Source organism: Eucyclogobius newberryi, unplaced genomic scaffold (assembly GCF_026437365.1).
Source record: "Eucyclogobius newberryi isolate DKJ021-1_F unplaced genomic scaffold, fEucNew1.0.hap1 SCAF_17, whole genome shotgun sequence".
Classification (NCBI taxonomy): domain Eukaryota; kingdom Metazoa; phylum Chordata; class Actinopteri; order Gobiiformes; family Gobiidae; genus Eucyclogobius; species Eucyclogobius newberryi.
In genome coordinates this window covers 18,481,464-18,498,963 of record NW_027315801.1, presented here as the reverse complement: position 1 = coordinate 18,498,963, position 17,500 = coordinate 18,481,464, and the positions used below count along the sequence as shown (strand labels likewise).

Here is a 17,500-nt window from a genome sequence, read left to right as displayed (position 1 = left end):
CTCTACTCACGTGCACGCAGCTCTACTCACGTGCACGCAGCTCTACTCACGTGCACGCAGCTCTCTCACGTGCATGCAGCTCTACTCACGTGCACGCAGCTATACTCACGTGCACACAGCTATACTCACGTGCACACAGCTATACTCACATGCACACAGCTCTCACGTGCACACAACTTGTGCCCAAAGCTCTACTCACGTGCACACAGCTCGTGCACACAGCTCTACTCACGTGCACGCAGCTCTCTCACATGCACGCAGCTCTACTCACGTGCACACAGCTATACTCACGTGCACACAGCTATACTCACGTGCACACAGCTATACTCACATGCACACAGCTCTCACGTGCACACAACTTGTGCCCAAAGCTCTACTCACGTGCACGCAGCTCTACTCGCGGGCACACAGCTCTTGCACACAGCTCTACTCACGTGCACATAGCTCTACTCACGTGCACACAGCTCTACTCACGTGCACACAGCTCTACTCACGTGCACACAGTTCTACTCACGTGCACGTTCACAATGTGGTAGTTGACGCGAGGCTCATACTTCTTCAGCACTTTGAGGAGAGCGTTTACGTTCTCAGTAGAAGTGAAAAACTCCAGATAAGCCTGTATCACACAGAAGACACATACTTCACATGGATAAACTTATCAAAACAATCAAAACAAGCTGATTCACATTGACCATATTGTGTGCAGCAGAGGTCAAAGTCTGCTACTGATTAGTTTGAAGCAATAATTTTGTTTAACTTCTAAGTTAGTGGTAAAGCAAATGTATGTATTCCAAAGAAAAACTGGGAGAGCAGCCAGTCGCTGTGGTTTGTCCTTCAAAGCATTAACAAGCACAGAAGCAAAAGTGTATCCTTTGAGGCAATCATCGTGAATGTTTTAGATAGAAATTAACATTGACCCTCAAATGTATAGACTTGTATTTGTTAGTAGTCTCCTGAAGTAAGCTGGGCGATAGGGTCAAAAATATAAACATTCCATTCTTTTGCACATTTTAGACAAATACAGGTTTTAAGTTATCAGCAGTGACTGCCGGGCTTTCAAACATTCACTCAGAAACTGCCAATTAAGTGTTTGTTTTTATTTGTAATTTTCCATTGAATTCAATAGCCTCTGTCCATAGACCTAACTGTTCTCCTTCTGAACCCATTCTATGCTGAAGTGTTACTGTCCCCTGTGATAAAATGTGAATATATGATTATATTTCTGTGATGTATTTTATCTGCATAATAGTGATATTTTATCTGCATCATTAGTCTAAAAGAAGAACGGGTGTGTGACAAACTGCATTTGTGAAGGGGCCGTAAAGATGGGCCAAAGGTCGTTTACCCGAGGGGGGGTGACAGCCCAGAGGAGTTTGGGTAATGTTTACCCAAGGCTTGATCTCTAGGAAAAATACCAGCTGTAAAACAAGTGCCTTGATGTGAAGCTGACCAATGAGAAATGTGACCCGCCTATTCCAGAATATCTAATAAAACCAACCAGCATGGGAAAAAACTGGGTGAGACGCAGGAGGGTCAGCCAGGCTGCTTACAACGGCTTGGCTGACACAGCCCGGCGTTTTCTCCCAAGCTTGCCATACAAATGTCTGATATTTCTGTGTCGTTTCATATTCTAAGTTGAATTGTGTTGTCGATGTGTTACGGAATAGCATCAGTGTATTGTCTGATTCCATGACACCCCACTTTCATGATTTCATAATGAAGTCTGCACAACACAAAGGTTGTCATGAAGCCTGATTTGACTCTAATGCTGAGAAACATTAGAACGAGCAGGACTGAACAGGACCTTTTGGAACACATAGCCCCCAGGAGGACCCCAGCCCACGACGGGGTCTGTGGAGGGCTTTCCGTTGATGTTGGGCTGAGAGTTGATGGTCAGGACTCCTCTGCGGTTCACTCTCTCCAGCTCGTCCTTAAGCAGGTTGGTCTCAGGGGCCAGCGGCTCGTCATTCCAGGGCAGACACAGCACCTGCAGCAGACAGGCCACAGCACTCTTAGAACAAATATGCATTTACAGTGACTAGAATATAAACATTTGAAATTGTAATTCCTTAAGCTAAAAGCACAAGAAGCACACAAGAAATACCAATGTCAAAGTTTGCTATAATGTCATCAAATATCTTCTGGTTACTGGCGTCACACGAGCTAATGCTGCAAAAGGACTCGGGCTCAATCATCTGCAGTGCTGCAGTTACAGCTCAAAACAACACTAGGTAAAGCAACACTGGCCTCACATTTTACAAATGTGTAGATGTTTCTTTAAGTCATGTGACATACAACGTAAATTAATTCATAGCTACTGTTACGGTTCAGATTTAATATGGCCTGTTTGCAGAACAGTCTGGTGACCAGTTAAATTATACATTTATAATGATTCAATTCTTCGATTCTTTTCTAGCTGTGAAGTTTCTGTGGAAGATGGAAATGATCTGAAATGATCTGAAAGAGAAATGTGTCAGCGGCACACAGATAAGAATAAAATGGTACTTCGAGCAGCAGCTCCTGTTTGTGGACTTCAGCTCTGCATTCAACACCATCCTCCTGCTCTGCTCCAGGACAAGCTCTCCCAGCTCAACGTGCCTGACTCCACCTGCAGGGGCAGCGCCGACTCCACCTGCAGGGGAGAGCGCCGACTCCACCTGCAGGGGAGAGCGCCGACTCCACCTGCAGGGGAGAGCGCCGACTCCACCTGCAGGGGAGAGCGCCGACTCCACCTGCAGGGGGAGCACCAACTTCCTGATGGATCAGAGGCAGTGCGTGCGGCTGGGGAAGAATGTCTCAGACACTCGGACTATCAGCACAGGAGCTCCACAGGGCTGTGTGCTTTCTCCTCTGCTCTTCTCCCTGTACACAAACTGCTGCACCTCCAGCCGTGACTCCGTAAAACTGATCAAGTTTGCGGACGACACCACACTCATCGGGCTCATCTCGAACGCGGATGAGTTTGTCTACAGGAGGGAGGTGGACCGACTGGTGTCCTGGTGCAGAGGTAACAACGTGGAGTTCAATGCCCAGAAAACAGTGGAGATGATCGTGGACTTCAGGAAAGTCACAGCCCCCCCTCACCATGACAAGACTCCCCCATCACCACCGTGGACTCCTTCCTCTATCACCCAGGACCTCTAGTGGGAGCCCACTATCAGCTCCCTCATCAAGAAGGCCCAGCAGAGGATGTCATTCCTGCGGCAGCTGAGGAAAGCCAAGCTGCCAACGCAGATGATAGTGCAGTTCTACACGTCCTTCATAGAGTCCATCCTCACCTCCTCCATCACCGTGTGGTACGCTGGAGCCACAGCCAGGGACAAACAGAGACTACAGCGCATTGTGCGCTCTGCTGAGAAGGTGATCGCTGCAGACTTCCATCTCTGCTCGGCTACGGTCCATCCAGACTAGAACCTCCTGCCACAAGAACAGTTCCCTCTGCCCTTGGACTCATGAACACTTCTTAAACACCACTTTAACAATACTCAACCAATATTATTCACGCACTGTTCACTTTTTGCATGTAATTACATGTACATTTCTGTGTACATAACAGAGTTTATTTTTACTTTAAATAAATTTAAATTTATTAGTAAATTGTTAATGCCTTATTTTGTTCTATAGACGTTGCTATTATTATTATTTTGTATTATTCATTGTTTTATGTTGTAACTTAACGCCAAAACAAGTTCCTATGTTTGCATGACTGAAATGTGACTTGTGATGTGCCAAGGGCCAAGTGGCACCCCCAGACTGACCCATACATTAGTCCCAGGCCAGGCTCAATAGCAGTTTACAAGCAGAGATGTGCGCATGGACTCTGTGCTTAGCGCCTCCAGGTTCTGGACCTGGTTTAGTCAAAGTTTATGGACATAGGCTCCATTCCCTGGGGTTGAAAGCAAGCCACGGTCAGCACGAGAGCTCTGTTTTGACAAAACAAAAATCTACCGGGCGCACGGCTACGACAAAATGCATTAAAGGGGTAACACTTGCCAGTCGTAGAAACAATGGAAATATACCTCCTAATTGCAACAGGTCCGACACGCTTGTGCAGTCCCAGGAGGGCGAACGAACTCGCAGCACACCACAGTCACAGTGCTAACAGGCTACAAGCGGCAAAACCAACCCAAATGTGTGGAAACAGCAATATATTAGCGTAAAACAACCACATATACAACCTGCATGCGAGAAGGTGAAAAGGGACTGAGCTCCCAGTGTCAGGTCAAAGGTGACTTTTTGTTACTAATTCTCGACCTGTGTATGCGCAAGGATGATCATCCAGTGCTGTATGCACCGCCTCTGGCGGTCAGTAGGGATGAAAAAGAACAATTCACCTCTGAAAATACTGTATGAGTTATTTAGAAGAAGAAAGGTGGAAAAGAGAAAGAGGAATCATAAAGAGAATGTAGTGCTGTTTTGGGCCTCAGGGCCCCTGTACCTTGTGGCCCTTGCGGTTGGGCAGTGCAGCGATGTAACTGGTGAAGACTTCAAATACACTCTGCTCATTGTGCAGCTCCTCTCCCCACATCTGCAGCAGAGCGTCTTTGGACGACTTGCTCTTCAGGTAGAACAGATAGTAGTCATTCAGCTCGCCGAAAGCAGGAGACGAAGAGTTCCCCCTGAAGAAACAGACGGAGGCTCAGATCGCTGTACTGTAGGTTACCTGCAACCTCTTTTTTTAAGTACCAACAGAAGGTTAGAAAATCAACAGTCATCCTATGCATCTACAATGTCATGCACCTGATCATTATGACAACTAGAATTACAAAGGCCTTTTCCCAATCCGTGTCTACTCCCTCACCCCATCTCCTTCCACTCACTATGCCGTATTAAGTCACATCTGAAACACATTGCCTACGAGTGTGTGAGTGCCTTATAAAACCCTCAACAATAGTAGGGCCCTCAATCCGGCTAGTGCATAGGGCGAGGGAGTAGATACGCCAAAGACTCTTGAAGTCGAGAACTACAGTAATGAGACTTAGAACATTGACTAGGGTCTGTATCACAATAGAATTTGATTTTGTTTGCAGTAAAAAAGTACTGCTTATGATCATTTGAGCCAGTTCAAACGGAGATCTGAGGGCCAACAATTGCATTTAGCAGCATTATTGATAAGAATCAATTGTCTAATTTTGGACACCGTTTCAGAATCAGAATCAGTGCAATGAAATGTGTGCAGAGGTGCAGTATTTGAGCGACTCACCAGCGCCCGTTGGGGAAGTCGTCCCAGTCCTGGGTTCTGTAGATGTAGCTCTTGGGTCTGGAGGCCCAGAAGATGGGACGCACATCCTCCACTTTCCGTTTGGGATGAGCGCTGACAGCCCAGGGCAGGGGCCGCCTGCCAGCACAACACACAACAACAGTTAATCTGTGCACTTATACAAATGTATCTGTATGGGATGAGGACAGACATACCTGGGGTCCTCCTGCCACAGCCCCAGCTGCCGCAGCACCTCCATGGTGGCCACCTCTCGATTCAGAGTATAGAAGTGCAGGCCTGGAACCCTTCCACTGTCCAGTAGCACACGGCACATCTCCACCGCCTGATGGATGCCATAGTTTCTGATGGCAGCATCGTTGTCTTTGATGGGCTCAATAACTTTGGTGATCTCCTCTGGGACCTCCAATTTGGACAGCTTGACCAACTGCCGCAAAGACTGATAGCCCTGCACAGAAGAGCAACAGAGGTTTTTGTATCTGCTGGTGCAGCAGGTTGGACATGAGCAGCCAGTCCCTACACTCCATTTGAATGCACAAGGGTATGGAATCAGACCATAAAGGGCATCAAAAAAGAACTCCCAAATTGGGACGGTCTAACTGCTGCAGCCAATTTGTGTCCCATCCCTCTCAAAGGCAAGGGGCACAGAACAAAATATAAAACTTCTTTTACCTCAGATAAATATGAGTTTAGTGCTCGTTGTAATGTTTCTCAATACTCCTCTTTTTTCTCCTTTGTTTAGACACAAACTGACCAAGCATTTCTTTCTTTCTTTATTGGTTAATCTATTTGAAAATCATCATTTGGATTTAGGAGATAGGATTCCTGACCAAAACATATTTGAAAATAATTATCAAAGTATATGTCAAGTTCCAGCCCCAGTGTTTCCCCTTCCACTGAATAGGCAGGGTGCCCCGCCCTGTCAATCAAATTACACAGCGCTAATCACTTATCATCAAAACGAGTGTCTTTGCAAAGTCTGTAATGCTACTCTATAAGAAAATACTGTTTTCGTAGAAATCCAGTCATGCTCCACCTGCCTAATCCAGTCTGTGGCTCTGCTTCACGAGCAGAGGCAGCAGCTGCTTCTCACAAGCACGACAGGGAGATCCATGGGACAGATGAAGAAACTGTCCCAACTCAAGACTAAGTTCATCTAGAGTGAGTGGATGGTATTACAATCAATATTAATGCTTACAGGCATTTTTGTTGACAAAAAGCAAGTGACCCTTCACCTTCGGGTGGGGACAGGTCTCTCACTGTTGTGGCGGCCTGCGGGCCGAACAGCAGTGCAGAGTACCCGGCCTTCTTGGAGTCCTTGGGGGGGGGGGGTACTGGACAGTGGACTCCGTTGTTCTACTGGGGGACTTCAACGCCCACGTGGGCAATGACAGTGACACCTGGAGAGGGGTGATCGGGAAGAACGGCTTCCCCGATCTGAACCCGAGCGGTGTTATTGGACTTTTGTGCTAGCCACGGATTGTCCATAACGAACACCATGTTCAAGCACAAGGGTGTCCATCAGTGCACGTGGCACCAGGACACAGGCCGGAGGTCAATGATCGACTTTGTTGTCGTGTCATCTGACCTCCGGCCACGTGTCTTGGACACAGGCCGGAGGTCAATGATCGACTTTGTTGTCGTGTCATCTGACCTCCGGCCACGTGTCTTGGACACTCGGGTGAAGAGAGGGGCAGAGATGTCAACTGATCACCACCTGGTGGTGAGTTGTATCCGCTGGCGGAGGAGGAAGCCAGACAGACTTGGCAGACCCAAGTGCATTGTGAGGGTCTGTTGGGAATGTCTTGCGGAGCCCTCTGTCAGTAGGGTATTCAACTCGCACCTCCGGGAGAGCTTCTCCCACATCCTGGGGGAGGCTGGGGACATTGAGTCCGAGTGGACCACCTTGCGACCACATGGAGCTGTGGTCGCAAGGTCTCCGGTGCCTGTCGTGGCGGCAACCCCCGAACCCGGTGGTGGACACCGGAAGTAAGGGATGCCTTCAGACTGAAGAAGGAGGCCTATCAGGCCACTCTGGCTTGTAGGTCTCCTGAGGTCATCGACAGGTATTGGCAGGCCAGGCGAGCCGCAGCTCGTGGTGTCGCAGAGGCCAAAACCCGGGGCTGGGAGGAGTTCGGGGAGGCCATGGACGAGGACTATCGGTCGGCCCCAACGAAATTCTGGCAAACCGTCCGGCGCCTCAGGAGGGGGAAACAGTGCCTCCAACAACACCTTTTACAGTGCGGGTGGAGGCCTGCTGACCTCGACTGGGGATGTTGTTAAACGGTGGAAGGAATACTTTGAGAATCTCCTTAATCCCTCAGTCACGTCTTCCGAAGAGGAAGTAGAGACCGGGGGCTCGGAGGCTGGCTCGCCCATCACCCAAGCTGAAGTCACTGAGGTTGTTCGCAAACTCCTCGGTGGCAGGGCTCCGGGGGTGGATGAGATCCACCCTGAGTACCTAAAGTCTCTGGATGTTGTAGGACTGTGTTGGTTGACACGTCTCTGCAACATCGCGTGGCGGTCGGGGACCGTGCCTCTGGACTGGCAGAGCGGGGTGGTGGTCCCTCTGTTCAAGAAGGGGGACCGGAGGGTGTGTTCCAACTACAGAGGGATCACACTCCTCAGCCTCCCCGGTAAGGTCTATTCCAAGGTCCTGGAGAGGAGAATCCGACCGATAGTCGAACCTTGGATTCAGGAGGTGCAGAGCGGTCGTCCTGGTCGTCGAACACTGGACCAGCTCTATACTCTCCATCGGTTCATGGGAGTTCGCCCAACCAGTCCACATGTGCTTTGTGGATCTGGAGAAGGCTTTCGACCGTGTCCCTCGGGGTGTCCTTTGGGGGGTGCTCCGGGAGTACCGGGTCCGGGGCCCTTTGCTCAGGGCTGTCCGGTCCCTATATGACCGGAGCAGGAGCTGTGTTCGCATTGCCGGCAGTAAGTCAGACCTGTTCCCAGTGGATGTTGGACTCCGCCAGGGCTGCCCTTTGTCACCGGTTCTGTTCATAATTTTTATGGACAGAATTTCTAGGCGCAGTCAGGGGTCAGAGGGTGTCCGGTTTGGGGACCACAGGATCTCATCTCTGCTGTTTGCAGACGATGTTGTCCTGATGGCTCCATCAAACCCGGACCTGCAACATGCACTGGGACGGTTTGCAGCCGTGTGTGAAGCGGCTGGGATGAGAATCAGATGTATTTGTATTGCGCGCGCGCGTGCGCAATACAAATACATCAAACAATAATAATCTTCTATATGTGCTTCAGGTGAGTTAAAAACTCAATCTCTCACACCTGCTCATGTCATGTGCTACAATGGATGAGAACACAGATTCTACGATGCGCAAAGCATTATACTCCGCTACGATAAACCAGAGCCAGAGGCTACGGTTTATCGTACGAGAGCCAGAGGCTACGGTTCGCAGAGTACCATACTCTGCTAAAAGAATCAACAGTTATCATCATCACAGCGATGACGGTAATATGGGTGCTGAACACCTGTATTATGCACCGGACAATCGATCAACATACACAACTGTGTATACCTGTAAAGGGAATATAGAGGGAAGAAAATAAGTGATCAACTTGATGAAAGGTTATGAAATGCATAATGTATAATGAAATGTATAATTGACATGACAGTAGCTGAAGAAACACAAAGGCATATTACACCACAGCCACTGTTTGCACTAACTAAGAGTTTTTTTTTATCTGCTACAACATAACTACATGCAATGTTAATGAGATTATGAATTGAGATGGGAAATGTACCAGTTCATATGTGTCATAGGTGTGATTGAAGCGAGCAGCGGAAGAAGGTCTCTTAAGGAACCAAGCGCGAGGACATATGGTGATGTGGGCACACAGTGCTGAGAGGACGTATGGTGGGGACACTTGTGGGACGTTGTGCCTATGTATCCCTTTTGTGGCCAGCCATGGTCATTACAAAGACCAGCATCACCCAGAACCATACTGCAGGGTCAAGGTCGAGAGGTTAGTGGACAATCTGGTCCCAGTAGCACCTGATACAACGTATTTGCTTCTATTGGGGTGTCCAGAAAGGTCCCTGACGAGTCAAACTGACTGACCGGAGAGCAGCGGGTTTAAGGGCTTTCCGCTTGTACTTCTATATTTCCCATCACACCGGACAAAATTATAGACAGAATAAATTGTCCGTTTGTCAAATTACAGAGATTAACCAATCTGACTCAAAATTTAGGACAGTAATATAGACATGTAGACATGTTGTGGGCCGAAAGAAAAGGAGTGTGTTCAATGTTTGAGAACTGTGAATCACTTTATGTGTGTAAATGTGTCATTTTAACACCTATATGAAAGACATGTTGAAAACTGAAAAGAGTAATATGTTTGGCATATGAGACAGTAGACTAATGCTTTGATAAACAGGAGGGAAATGTGATAAAATGTGAATATATGATTATATTTCTGTGATGTATTTTATCTGCATCATTAGTCTAAGAGAAAAACGGCATGTGTGACAAACTGTGTTTGTGGGGGTCGTAAAGATGGCCCAAAGGATGGACACGCTGGAGGGACTATGTCTCTCGGCTGGCCTGGGAATGCCTCGGGATCCCCCCCGGAGGAGTTGGAGGAAGTGTCTGGGGAGTAGGAAGTCTGGGAGTCCCTGGTTAGACTGCTGCCCCCGCGACCCGGCCCCGGATAAAGCGGTAGAAAATGGATGAATGGACCAATGATCGTGGGCCGGCCCTCCGCGTCTTGCCTGGATTTGAATATGGCCCTCGGAGGAAAATAATTGCCCACCCCTGGTCTAGCTACTACAGGTAAAAAAAAAAAAAATACAAATACCATACACCATAAACCCAAGCACATGTTTCTGTCACTCAAAATAAACTTTAATAGCAAAAGCTTTGAAGAGGTACCTGTATGGGGAAGATCCCGGGCAGAATGGGACACGTGATTCCAATGGCTCTGCAGTCCTCCTCAAACTTCAGGAAGGTCTCTGCTCTGAAGAACAGCTGAGTGATGACAAAGTCGGCCCCCGCGACCACCTTCTCCTTTAGGTGTCTCAGGTCATCCTCGTAGCTGTCTGCCTCAGGGTGTCCCGTGGGGTAACCTGTACACACACACCTATCACTACCTACCTCCTGCGCGGACCACGTCAACATCACACCAACATACCGGCCACACAGATGTCAAAGTAATCGTCAAATTCCGAGCGGATGTGTTTGACCAGATCAATGGCGTAGTTGAAGCCTTCTTCCTCCTCCTCCCAGTCAGTACCCACCGGGTCTGAAAAACACAACTTTGAGATTTGGTGCAACCACATGGCTCTGCATTTATTTTTTGAGGGCACCAATGACTTAAAACACAGCTTCAACTTCCCAAACACATTGAGTGGACCCAACCCAGCCCACTCAAAGGCAGATCAAATAATGAGGTAAGACCATGTTATACATGAATAAAGCTTGTATTATGTAGATATACACATTCATTTTATACAAAATATGAAACATATAGCCATACCAAAAATAAGGATTTTATGTAATTTATTATCTAGGACTAGATCGGGAGTTACTGACCAGGCACCAGAGGTTAAATAATTAAAAAATAACAAATTCCCTCAAAAATAGACTGAAAGGTCCAGTGTAATCCCCCAAACTAGAGTATAAACTGTATTCTGCACTTTTGTGGTAAATGTTATGGTCCATTTACAGACACAATGACATTTTTGGTCAGTATTGCCGCTCCGACGAAGAATACTCAAGGGCCCCGTACCGCCTCTGAGGGCCATGATGTTCTTCAGGCCCAGGTGCTTGGCCTTGGCCAGGTGTGCGCTGATGTTGGCCTGGCTCTGGTCGCAGCAGGTCAGGTGGAGGACACTCTCCAGGCCGCAGTAGTTGACGGCGGTGCTGGCGATCATCATGGACGAGGTCTCTTTGTCCGAGCCGGGGTCTCCTGCAGGGTGCCACGTGATGTCAATGAACAGGGGCCCCCCGGAGCCCATTCGGTCAAACCTGAACACAAACAGCTTTGCATTGAATTCAATCAGTTCTGCAATAACAAAGAAATCTCTACTGGTGTAAAAAAATAGTGTTGTCTCGATACTAATATTTAAAATGTTTATTTTGATACTAAGCAATATACTTGATTCTTGATTAAAAAAATATATACCACAAAATAATTAAAAAGCATCTTTTTTAAGATAAGATAAGATAATCCTTTATTGTCCCACATGGGGAAATTTCATTGGTGCAACGCAGGTAGATACAGAGGTAGATACAGGGTTTTGGTCATGGTTTGAGAATTAAAACAATTTTAATACAAAATAATTGTTCTTTATTACATTTTTAGTGTTATACTAGTTCTGAAAACACTCAAGATCGAGCTCTGAAACTGTTCAGGAAATGTCACATTCTGTCCTGTTTGTGTGAATTGCTACATCAATACTAGTCAAATCTAGTTCTATTTCATCCCTACTGACCGCCAGAGGCCGGTGCTGAAGCACTGAATGTTCCCGTCGCACATGCGCAGTTCGAGTAATTATACCAAATGAGTCACACCTGTGACCCTGGATGGCACCCAGAGGTAATATATTCCCCCGCCATCCATCGCTCCGTTCTCTTTATCTTCTCGTGTGCGGTTCGTATTACAAAGAACTTGACTTTTCAGTCGCTTGAAGTCCTACTACCTTGTGGTTGGAGCTGCGGATTTTCGAACATTTAACGGTGTTAGCGGTTGTGTAAGTTTACGCCTCTTTGAGCGTTAGCTGTACACAACATTTAGTTTTGTTTTCTCTCTGGGGTTTAGGGCCGCTGGTTGCGCCCCTACCTTAGTTTATTTGCCCTAAATTGGTGACGGCAGCGTTCACGCCCCCGCTCCCAGGGTTGGCTTTTGTACCGGCTTGATAATGCCTGTTATTTACCGGTGTTTTTATTAACGTGTGACCCTAATCGGTGACGGCAGCGTTCGCGCCCCCGATCCCGGTTTTGGCACCTGTACCGGCTTGATTCTGCCTGGTATTTTACTGGTGTTTTTGTTAACGTGTGGCCCTAATCGGTGACGGCAGCGTTCGTGCTCCCGCTCCCGGTTTTGGCACCTGTACCGGCTTTATACTGCCCGTTATTTTACCGGTTTTGCATTAACTTGTGGCCCTAATCGGTGACGGCAGCGTTCGCGCCCCCGCTCCCGGTTTTGGCTTTGGTACACGCTGAATTTGGTGCCAGATCATGGATGGCTCCCATTCTTGCGTGAACTGTGGGTCGGCACTTTATGTTGATGATGGTCATGACCTTTGTCCGACGTGCCTTGGCCCTGACCACCTGAGGGAGGCGCTTTCGGATGACCCATGCATGAACTGCAGTTATATGCCACAGGCAGTTAGTGTCGAGTTTGGCAGAGATGACCCTGACTGGTGACAATGACCTCCCGCCCTTTGGTCGAGCGCCCCCTACCAGACGTTCAAAACGCCTCTCTGAGCCCGCAGGCACTGACGGCCCTGCAAAAAAGAAGGTCAAGTCAGATCGAGGCCTGACATCCAGAGTGGCGCAGCTATCGGCTGAATTAGAAGTGATGAAGTCCATGTTGCAGGCTCATCGCGTGAATTCCCCTGCTGCTGAGGCTGGATTTCCTTACCGATCCATGCCTACTCTTGCTCCGGAGGACGCTGTTCTCTCCGTGGCAGCATCTGCCTCTCATTTTAGAGATGAGGAGGGAGCACCATCCTTCCATGGTTCTGGGGATGGCTCATATGACTCTGCTCGAAGTTTTAGTGGCTCAGGCGAGAGCCCCATGCAGGATGTCCTGCGTAAAATCTCTAGGTGGAGATTCCGCAGCCTGAGCAGCCCGGCTCTGCCAGTGCTCTTTTCAGGCGGGGACGTGCTCCTACGACTTTTGTCGTGCCGCCGTCCACGGAGTATCTTAAAGAGATGCATGCCTGCTGGAGAGATCCGAGCGCCTTTTCGAGGCTCTCATCAGACGGACGGGTTCTGGCCACTATGCATAATCCATCGGCAGCCGGTCTGGATCGCATGCCTGCTGTTGAACCAGCCATTGCGTCTCTCATTGTTTCCCCTGAGGAGGCATTACGCCAGGACGTTAGATGTCCTCGGTCCCAATGTCGGGTGACTGACGACTTGGTGACCAAGGCATACAATTCCGGTGCGCGGGCTGGTCGCTTAGGCAATTCACTGGCTCATGTGATGCTGGCGCCCTCTTCCTCCCTTCAAGGGAGTGATGCCGCTGATACTGCTGCAAATATGTTTTGTGACACAGCGCTACAGGCTTTTGCGCTCATGACGAAGGAACTAGGCAGAGTTATGTCTTAACTTGTTCAAGCCCGTCGACAGATCTGGCTTGCTCAGTCTCCCCTCACTGAGGCGTGCCGTAGGACCCTCCGCAGTGTGCCCGTGCAGTCCGGAGAGTTGTTTGGCTGCGCTCGCCCGACAGACCAGGCAGCAACTTTCTGGCCTCAACAGGGCGGGGCCCACCCCTCGGTCTGTGAGACGCCAGACGGCTGGCCTTAGTTTTCAGCCACCTTCGCGGAGTTGGTTTGGTGGGGTACGCTACCCCCCAGAGGGTCCTGACAGGGGATTTCGCGGCACCCCACGCCAACCGGGACACCAGCCAAGACCTTTGGGTACTGGCCGCCGCCCCCCCAGGGCCCCTAGGGGCCGAGGGGCACGAAACTGAAACATTCAGGCCGGCCGTCGGATATTTTTCCAATAAGCAGCTCAGCTACTGGGCTGCTCATGCGTCGGACCCATGGGTGGTTGCCACCTTGACTCATGGGTATTGACTGCAATTCCGACGCCGGCCACACATGTCAGGCCGGGTCAAGATGACTATGATCAGCGACCCGGCAAAAGTTCAAGCATTGACCCAGGAGCTATCCGTCCTCCTGGCCAAGGGTGCCATCGAGGCAGTAGATCCTCTGTTGCAACCCGGAGGCTACTACTCCACATATTTTCTCGTGCCCAAAAAGACAGGCAGGTTTCGTCCCGTTTTGGATCTCAGGGGACTCAACCATTTCCTGAAGGTGTTGCCATTCCACATGCTCACCACAGGAGAGGTTCTTCAGTCACTCACAGACGGGGAGTGGTTCACGTCTGTAGATCTCGAAGATGCCTACTTCCACGTACCCATTGTACCTCAACATCGGCAGTTTCTCAGGTTTGCCTATCTAGGCAGCCAATGGCCATTCCGGGTGCTCCCATTCGGACTCTCCCTTTCCCCGAGAGTTTTCACACGATGTGTGAAAGCAGCCCTTGCGCCTTTGCAGGCCAACGGACTGAAAGTCCTACCATATCTGGACGCTAATTTGCACTCCATCCCGAGCGCAAGTCATCCGGGATACAGCTCGCCTGCTGGCTCATGTGACCCAGCTGGGCTCCAGAGTGAATATGGGGAAGAGCAACCTGGTCCCATCCCAGAGGGCCACATTTTTGGGAATAGAGTTAAATACTGTGTCGATGAAGGCTCGTCCATCACTTCGTCGGCTGGACGACATTCAAAATATGGTCTCTCGTTTCGGGCCTGGCAGTCGGTACCCTTTCATCGAGTTTCTTCAACTTGTGGGGAAGCTGACAGTTACACGCATTGTGCCCCTCGGCCTCCTGTCATTGCGTCCTCTGCAGCAGTGGCTGAACAGTTTCCACCTGGACGCTACACGGCACCGAAGGCGAACGCTTCGGGTGACGTGGCAGTGCTTGCATGCACTGGCCCCATGGAGGGACACGCAGTACTTGGCGAGAGGGGTCCCCATGGGCTTGGTGGTGTGTTGCAGGGAGGTGGTTACCACCAACTCCTGCACACAGGATGGGGTGCGGTATGGCAGCACAGGATGGTCCAAGGGATGTGGTCTCAGAGGGATCGCTTGGATCACATCAATGTTTTAGAACTGCGGGCTGTTCATCTGGCTCTCAGGCATTTCCTGCCACACCTGAGAGGGAAACATATTCTGGTTCGGTCGGACAACACCTCCACGGTTTATCACATCAACCATCAGGGAGGTGTCAAATCGGCTCAGCTCCTCGAGGTGTCTCGCAATCTGTTGAGATGGGCTGCGCCTTGTCTGTCCACACTGAGAGCTGTATATCTGCCGGGAGAAAGCAATTCCGTGGCAGACTTTCTTTCACGGCAGCAACCCCTTCCGGTAGAGTGGTCCCTCTCCCGTTGCACACGATTTGGGGCCTTTTTGGTCAGGCGCAAGTAGATTTGTTCGCTTCAGAAGAGTCAACCCACTGCCCGCTATGGTTCTCCCTCGCAAGGGCGCCGGGCTCTTTAGGCCAGGATGCGCTGGCACACGCATGGCCTCAGGGCCTTCTGTACGCGTTTCCTCCTCTTCCACTGATTTGGCCCACCCTACAGAGGGTCCTCCAAGAGGGTCACAGGCTATTGCTGATAGCCCCGTGCTGGCCGGCACAGCCGTGGTTTCCGTTACTGTACAGCCTGTGCTGCAGCCCTCCGTGGCCCCTTCCGGCCAGGAGAGATCTACTGTCTCAGTTGAGAGGTCAGATTTGGCATCCGAACCCTCAAGGCCTCCGGCTGTGGGTTTGGCCGTTGGCGGGTCCGAGCCACAGATAACTGGCCTCGCCGATGCGGTTAAACAAACGCTTCTGAATGCCAGGGCTGCCTCTACTCGTCAGCTGTATGAGAACAGGTGGAAGCCGTTTTCCCAGTGGTGTTCTGCCCACGGTGAGGACCCGGTGTCCTGTTCGGTGCCTCTCATCTTGGAGTTTCTCCACTCTCTCCTTGATGATGGCCGGTCCCCGTCGACCCTGAAAGTATATGTTGCTGCCATATCTTGTAATCATGGTTTGGTCAACAATGGTACTGTGGGGAGTCATAACTTGGTTTCACTTTTTTTACAGGGAGCTCGTAGGTTGCGGCCCTCCGTCGCTACACGTGCCCCATTATGGGACTTGTCAGTGGCGTTAGATTCCATCTGCCAACCTCCATTTGAACCCTTGGCACAGGCGGACATTAAATGGCTGTCTGGGAAGACTGCATTCTTGTTGGCCATGGTCTCCGCAAAAAGAGTCAGTGAGTTACATGCCCTTTCGGTCAGTCCCACATGTCTCAGATGGAGCTCGGATGACTCCGGTGTCATCTTATGGCCGAATCCGACGTTTCTGCCCAAGGTGTTGTCCCGCGCTCATTGCAACCGGCCTTTGAGTTTGGCTCGGTATGAGCCCCCAGCTGGAGAAGGCAGGGACAGGCTCCGGTCATTGTGCCCAGTGAGGGTATTGCAGGCCTATATTGCGGCAACTGCAGACATAAGGCGCTCAGACCAGCTGTTCGTATGCTACGGTGGTGCTAAGAAGGGCTGTCCACTATCCAGACAGCGTCTTTCGCATTGGGTTGTCGATGTGATTCGCAGTGCTTATGGTGTGGCAGGACTCCGCCCGGCGTGAGGGCTCATTCCACCAGAAGCGTCTCCACTTCCTGGGCCGCCATGAAGGGCGTTCCATTGGGAGCTATATGCGAGGCTGCATCCTGGACTGGGCCGAGCACTTTCGCCAGATTCTACAGCGTAAATGTGGCCGGTCCACATCCTCTTGGTGTGGTTCTCCAGGAATACCCAGGTCCTTCTCAGTGAGGTATGTGCTTGGGATTCTTTGTGACATAGCTGGTATTATGTCATTCAGTGCTTCAGCACCGCCCTCTGGCGGTCAGTAGGGATGAAATAGAACGAAAGTTACATATGTAACTACGGTTCTATGAATCCCGGATGACCGCCAGAGGCACTCTGTCACGCCGAATCCTTGCGGTTTCGCGAGAAGATTCTGAGAACGGAGTGATGGATGGCGGGGGAATATATTACCTCTGGGTGCCATCCAGGGTCACAGGTGTGACTCATTTGGTATAATTACTCGAACTGCGCATGTGCGAAGGGAACATTCAGTGCTTCAGCACCGCCCTCTGGCGGTCATCCGGGATTCATAGAACCGTAGTTAAATATGTAACTTCCGTTTTAATACTAGTAGGCCATAAGCAATGGGTCAGAATGTGGCTAGAAAGTGGGTTCCGTTCCCCCAACCTGGGGTCTACTTTTCAACAGTCGTTTTCCAATCTTTATTATGTACTTCAACCAGGGGGAAAAAGTTCTCCATCTGAATCCTGCAACTTATGGGAGAAAATGAGAGTCGAAGTCTGTCTTTTGCCCAAAAAAGTGACAAATATGGGTCTATACCCATTATTGTACCCTTGTCATTTTACTATTCTTTGACGAATGTAAGTGAAATTTCAGATTCCTACAGACATTTAAACTTTCTTTAGGGTAGAAAAGTTGCAGATCTCCTTTAG

General features: G+C 49.8%; 1 protein-coding gene across 2 annotated transcripts in view; it reads right to left on the bottom strand.

Annotated features, from left to right (window-relative positions):
• The window catches only part of mthfr (methylenetetrahydrofolate reductase (NAD(P)H)), a 33,790-nt gene that overhangs the window by 5,332 nt on the left and 10,958 nt on the right, over positions 1–17,500 (bottom strand). For both annotated transcript variants that reach the window (XM_072449324.1, XM_072449325.1), the window contains exons 3-10: positions 10,973–11,211; positions 10,376–10,486; positions 10,117–10,310; positions 5,416–5,666; positions 5,204–5,338; positions 4,439–4,619; positions 1,805–1,987; positions 515–616 (exon numbers count right to left, since the gene is read on the bottom strand). In XM_072449324.1, coding sequence (XP_072305425.1) covers positions 515–616; positions 1,805–1,987; positions 4,439–4,619; positions 5,204–5,338; positions 5,416–5,666; positions 10,117–10,310; positions 10,376–10,486; positions 10,973–11,211 — 1,396 coding nt within the window. The remainder of the gene's footprint in view (positions 1–514; positions 617–1,804; positions 1,988–4,438; positions 4,620–5,203; positions 5,339–5,415; positions 5,667–10,116; positions 10,311–10,375; positions 10,487–10,972; positions 11,212–17,500) is intronic.